At 43.0% G+C, this 6775-nt stretch overlaps 1 protein-coding gene across 1 annotated transcript in view; it reads right to left on the bottom strand.

Annotated features, from left to right (window-relative positions):
* Window positions 1–1067: 1067 nt before the first annotated feature.
* The window catches only part of LMLN (leishmanolysin like peptidase), a 30679-nt gene continuing 24971 nt past the window's right edge, over window positions 1068–6775 (bottom strand). Inside the window, exon 17 of the mRNA XM_090045955.1 lies at window positions 1068–6747. Coding sequence (XP_089902081.1) covers window positions 6647–6747 — 101 coding nt within the window. The 3' untranslated portion in view covers window positions 1068–6646. The remainder of the gene's footprint in view (window positions 6748–6775) is intronic.

The following is a 6775-nucleotide window of genomic DNA, read 5'->3' as shown; positions in this document are numbered from 1 at the left end:
AAGCAGGGAGAGTATTGGATGTGATCTACCTTGACTTTAGCAAGGCTTTTCTGCACAAGCAAGGACTTTAGCCAGGTCTCCCACAACATTCTTGCAAGCAAGCTAAGGAAGTACAAGTTGGATGAATAGACTATAAGGTGGATAGGAAACTGGCTGGATCATCAGGCTCAGAGGGTACTAATCAGTAGCTTGATGTCTGGTTGGCAACCAGTATGGACTGCCCAAGGGGTTGGTCCCGGGGCCAGTTTTGTTCGATATCTTCATCACCAACCAGGAAGATGGGATGGAGCGCACCCTCAGAACCAATCTGGCAGGTGTAGTAGATACACTGGAGGGTAGGGCTAGGATTCAGAAAGACCTTGACAGATTGGAGGACTGGACCAAAAGAAAGCTCATAAGGTTCAATAAGAAGGGCAAAGTCCTGCATTTAGGATGGAACAATCCCATGCACCAGTACAGGCTGGGGACCCGTTGGCTAAGCAGCAGCTCTGCAGAAAGGGACTTAGGGGTTACAATAGACAACAAGCTGAACATGTGCCCTTGTTGCAATGAAGGCTAATGGCATTCTAGGCTGCATTAGTAGGAGTGCTGCCAGCAGGGCAAGGGAAGCGATTCTTCTTCTCTATTCTGCACTGGCGAGGCCACTTCTGGAGTCATGTGTTCAGTTTGGACCCCCCCACTACAGAAAGGATGTGGACAAAATGGGGCGAGTCCAGCAGACATCAGGCAAAATGGTTTGGGGGCTGGGGCACATGACTTGAGGAGAGGCTGAAAGAACTGGGATTATTTAGCTTGGACAAGAGAAGACTGAGTGGGGATTTAACAGCAGCCTTCAACTCCCTGCAAGGGGGGGGGGGTGTCAAAAAAGGACGGAGCTGGACTGTTCTCAGTGGTGCCAGATGAGAGAAGCAGCAGCAACAACAACAGTCTCAAGTCGTAGCAAGGGAAGTTTAGGTTAGATATCAGGAAAAACTCTTTCATAGGTAGGGTGTTAAAGCAGTGGCACAGGTTACCCAGGGAGTGGTAGAAGCTCCATCCTTGGAGGTTTTTAAGACTCAGCTCAACAACGCCTTGGCTGGGATGATCTAGTTAGGGATGGTCCTGCTTTGAGCAGGGGGTTGGACTAGATGTGACCTCCTGAGGTCCCTTCAACCCTCATTTTCTATGATTTGATGATTTAAGATGTCACCATTTTCTAGACAAGATTTTTTTTATTGAAGTACAAGAACTTTCCCATTATTTAAACTGGCAGTACCTTCCACACCAAAATAAAATATTCTACCCAATAAAGACCACAAACAAAATTTAGCCCTTATATCTCAATTCCAGTCATAAAAAAAAATGTAAAATAATTTATACTATATTTTCATTCTGTAACAAAATAGGAAACATTCATGCTTAATGTCATAGTCAGTTCTCTCATCCAAAACATTACTTCTATTTTGAGGATAAGCTTTATATTAAAAAAAACCAAAAACCAACCCAACCCTCACCCACCATGTGTACTACAGAAGTGTGATGCTGTAGATCACACCAAAGTGGACTGTAGGAACACACTGTATTATATGCACATATTATATTGCCCTAATCCCGCAAAGTGCTATATCCAGGCAACCCTCAAATTGATGTCAAATACCACTGACTTCATTTTTCAGGGTCAGAGTCCTAAACTGATCAGCTAGTCTACTAATGTGACATCAATAGGAAATTTTAAGAAAGAGCTATGCCTGTCAAACTTCACTAAAAGATACGTTTGAGTAAAAAAGATTTTCAGAAGGACAGGAAATATTTGAAAAGAGGCACTGTCCTTCACATATAAAGGACAACTTACTTGTCTTATTTTTAGATGATGTTTACTTCTAATTTACTAGTCCATATAAAAAAAACCCCGTTACCTTGTACCAACAGTCAGAGAAAACACCAGGACAAAACTCTTTACATCCCTGCTACAGACCCAGGCCTCAGAGTCCTCCCGGAGCTCAGCTCATTCAGTGAAGGCAGAACTGCCTGATGAGCTAGGGAATTTTCCTAATTACACACATATTTTTTGACCAAGAATTATTTTTCCCCTGCTTCTCTCTACTTCTTTCCAATCGGCACCACTAGCATGTTCCTACCTAATATAAGTGTCTTTCAGTTAGTGTCTTGGATCTAAAATAGGGGAGGAAAAAAAACCCTCAAACCCCTTTGAGAGCTGTGGCATTTCTTTCTTTAGGTAAATAAGTGGTACTTTATAAAATAAAATATTCTGTACATTTCTGTATTAAATCAAGAAGGCTCAGCTACAATAAGCCAAATAAATTATTTGCTACGCCAGGAAGAAAACTGGCAATAATGCTACCTGTTCTGGAGAATAAATTAATACCTACTTGGGATATGGTTGAAATTGTATTCACACAAAAAATGCAGTAAGTTCATCACACAGTAAGTGCACCCAGAGAACTAGAGTAACTGCCTTCAGGTTACTAAAACCCAGCAACACACATTTCACTGGGGAGACTGCATACGAGGCTACTGGCCTGATTTTAAGCCACAACTTCCAGCCGCACTCTGCATCCTGAAATGGCTTATGCTTCCTACTGGATTAAATCCTGCTCTTAAAAACCTGAGCCACATTTTTACCTAACTCACTTTGAGATTTGGAAGTTAAAACTACGTTAAAAAAATTAAACCAAAAGAAAATATCGAACTGAGGTAGTCAGTTATGTCTTCTGAGAGGGAAGAGATATTCCCATTTATTGACGGCCACCTCTTTGCTCTCACCTTACGGGTGATCGCAATATACCCATCAGCTGTCCCCCAGCTACAATGGGGCTACCAACTTTTAGCTTACTAACAGGAGGACACAAAGTGTTTGATTTAATTAGCCGAAGTGTATTTTTCCAGGCAGTTAATTTCCAGTTCTGCAACTGACAGCTGGATCCTTAACTGCTGCACGTACTCAGAAACCAGAACTTGAAATCTCAGATTATTAAGGCAATTATTTTTTTACTTCATTAGATAGCAGCTACTCAGCACATACTGTCAACCCTGCCCACAAGTGCTCTGAAAGGTAGGAAAGCTTTCTCCGTATACACAATACAGCTATAGGCATTTTCACTGCTTACAGGATACGATGCAGAAGTGGGCAAGCACTGACATCCCAACCCAGCTTTCAGGTTTTACTTAATTCTCTGGGGAGAGAATGAAAATTCAAGGTAGACAACTGCTTAACTGAAAACAAGATTATTCACTCAACGGCAACAAGATTCACACTTGAACACATAGCAGACCGGTATATCAAATGCCAAGTACAATAAGTTAACACTAGTAAAAATGCTTAACAGATACAAAGTGAATCAGAAATTTGAGACAGTGCAAATATTTTACACAAAGGGAAAAAAACAAACACATCTACAAGCCCGAAAAGTTTTCAAGTATCAAAAGCATCATTGTTGTGTGATACTATTTAAATTCTATTATTGCACAACAGACAAAAAGACACAGTATTGATCTCTGGGACTGAAGTAGTCTTCTCAGACCAGTAGAAATTACTGAAGTCATTCCATACTAGTAGTTGACTCGGGTGTGCTATACAGCAAAATTATCAGCGTCTATTCATCTATTCAGTCTCTATTCATCTTCTTTTTAGTGTTTCTTAAATTTTAATTTGTGCATATTTAAAGCATTTGATCCCCAATTGTATTGCTTAAAAAAACCGTTGGATTATAAAGCTAATCTAGGCCTTGTGTAATTTAAAGCAAAATCAAGTCAGAAGGGAAGTAGCCTAATTTAAGTTTAAATGTCTTAGCAAACTTGGGGGACTCACTTTGGCTGCATTACAAAAAATCCTTCTGTAGAAAGGTTTTCCCTCAACATCCACATGCCTCCAGTGGTAATTACTGATCATTCACCAGGAGCCAAAGGATTTTTATTTCACCCCATTTCCCTGTCTTAATAAAAGGGAGCAAGCAAATCCTTTGCCAGAGTGCAGAACTGGAAAGGAAGGATTGGAGATTTATCCTCCACCTTAGCAATTCAGCTCCCTCACAGCTGCCACAGAGTTTTCTAAAATTACAACCACCAGCAGGGCAGGCGCTGAACAGGGCCAGCCTTAGAGCTCTTTTGCTCTAAGCCAGAGCTATTTGTATCTCCATCTAGCACTGCAGACTGGAAGGGCAGCGACTGCCAGAGCAACAAGTCTAATCAAGTCACCAGTCTTAGACCTAGTAGCTTTTGGCCACCACCAGCAGGTGTGCCACAGGAGCACAATTTGGCCGTGTGCGGTTCAAATGTAGTTGTTTGCCTTCCCTTATTTTAGATACTTGCACATCTAGTACAATGTCAGAAATCTGCTACATGTCCATCAAAAGAGCCAGGCATTTTTTTTGGTTGGGGGGGGGTGGGGTGGGGGTTGTTTTGTTTTGTTTTTTTAGGGGGGGGGCGGGAACACTGGTCATGTTTTGATCTAAAAAGACCAACATTATTCCTTTAAGACTATAGTGGCGACCCCTTTTTCCCAATGGAAAGTGAAATTCTAGTACAACCCTCTACATTCACATGCAGAATAAGCCTCCCTTATTTCATTGCTCTGTAGGCAAAGAACCACATAGTGCAACTAAAAAAAACCTCATCCTGGTCTGGCATCTGAAGTTACTAAACTTAAATGATAAAAGCTACAGAAGTAGAGTGAAATATTGTGAACATGGTATCAAAAGTGCAATAGCCTGATGAGTTTCCCTGACAAGATTAAAATATTTAATGCATTAAATTTTGCGTCAGGATTGGCACACACAGAATCACAGGAGTCAGGTTGGACAGGACCTTGTAGATCTTCAAGTCCGACCCCCTTCCTGGGCGGGAGAAAAGACTGGACTCAAATGAGCCCAGCCAGGTAGGCATCAAGCCTCTTCTTAAAGATCCCCAGGGTAGGAGCCAGCACCACTTCCCTTGGAAGTTGGTTCCAGCTCCTAGCCGCCCTGACTGTGAAGTAGTTCTTGCAGATGTCTAATCTAAACCTACTCTCTAGTAATTTGTGTTCCTTGTCATGCCAGGGGGTGCGAGGGGAAACAGTTGCTCCCCTAAACCCTTCTGGTCCCCCCTGGTGAGTTTATAGACAGTCACCAGGTCTCCCCTCAGCCTTCTCTTGTGAAGGCTGAACAGGTTCAGGTCCTGCAGTCTTTCACTGTAGGGTCTGCCCTGTTGTCCCCAGATCATGCGGGTGGCCTCCTCTGGACCCTTTCAATGTTGTCCACATCCCTCCTGAAGTGGGGCGCACAGAACTGGATGCAGTACTCCAGCTGCGGCCTGACCGGTGCCGCATAGAGGGGGAGGATCACCTCCCTGGCTCTACTTGAGATGCACCTGTGGATGCACAATATGGTCCGGTTAGCCCTACCGACTGTGACCTTGCATTGCTGGCCCATGTTCATCTTGGAGTCAATAATGACTCCAAGATCCCTCTCTGCCTCCATGCTCTCAAGAAGGCAGTTTATATAAGCATGCTGCTGGTTACTACTGCCCAAGTGCAGCACCCTGCACTTGTTAGCCCACCCCTGTAACCTATCCAGGTCTTGCTGCAGTCTTTCCCTCCCTACTAGCGTCCTCACCTCACCCCAAATTTTGGTATCATCAGTGAATTTAAACAGGTTGCATTTCACCCCGTTGTCCAAATCGCTGATGGAGAAATTGAACAGCGCAGGCCCAAGGACCGAGCCCTGGGGGACTCCGCTGCCCACTTCCCCCCAGGTCGAATATGACCCATCCACCACCACCCTCTGAGTACGACCGTTGAGCCAATCTGCAATCCATCTGACTGTGTAGGCATCAATGTCACAGTCGCCTAGTTTTTTAATGAGGATGGGGTGGGAGACGGTGTCAAAGGCCTTGCTGAAGTCTAGAAATGAGTGGGATTTCTAAAATGCTTCCTTTGTTAAAAAAAAAACAAAAAACATTTTGTGCATCTGTTAAGAGTTTAAATGAATGCAAGGGATCAGATGCATCAGGAACAACAAATACCATCCATTCATTGAGCTACAATGCACAAATTGAAATTTTGGAAGCAATCCCATCATATCAAACTAGTCTTATTTTTTTTCCTGTAAATTGAAATACAGTAAAAGCCTGTTTGAGCTTTTACTAGCAGTGATGACAACTGATCTTGTACATGGCTTTTGACTACAGAAACACTGAGGTATATCTCTAGCTTGAGGATGTCCTTTTAAGCACCTTGCTATCACTCACATAAAAGGTTTAACAAAACAAAATCCAAGTTGCATCACAGAAAAGTTCATGTTTCACATCTTTGCCATTAACAATTGAGTTCATAGGTTTCATAGACATAGTTGCCAGGTTCCTGAATATAACCAGCACCCTTGATCCCCAAAGTTGTTAGTGTTGTCAAAATTAAAACGTTTGAATTCAGAAAATACTGGCACTTGTTGAGATGACATAGTAAACTCTGCCCTTCTTTCGATGACCTAGCTGCTGCTATCAGCATCTCCTTGGCTACAATCAGTAGAGCTACCTGTCTTGAGACAGAACAATGAACAGCTTGTTCAATGTGAGACTGCTGTTGGTGCGGACAGCGTGCTGCTCTATGGTTGTACTCTAACTTGAGGAGTGCAGCCTGAGGGTTGTGTGTCTCGGAGTACATTTTTGTCCACACCTAGCTCCACACACACAGGAGAAATCCAGCTAGCAGAGGGAGCAAGTTAGCCATCAACAACCAGAGGGTTACCACCAGGCTTGAGGAACAGGAGCATAGATCTGGAATAGAGAAAAACAAGAATATATT

The sequence above is a fragment of the Crocodylus siamensis genome, chromosome 4 (assembly GCF_052110815.1).
Source record: "Crocodylus siamensis isolate JL-2025a chromosome 4, ASM5211081v1, whole genome shotgun sequence".
Taxonomy (NCBI): domain Eukaryota; kingdom Metazoa; phylum Chordata; order Crocodylia; family Crocodylidae; genus Crocodylus; species Crocodylus siamensis.
The sequence above is the reverse complement of the archived record's forward strand: the minus strand, read 5'-3'. Positions and strand labels throughout refer to the sequence as shown.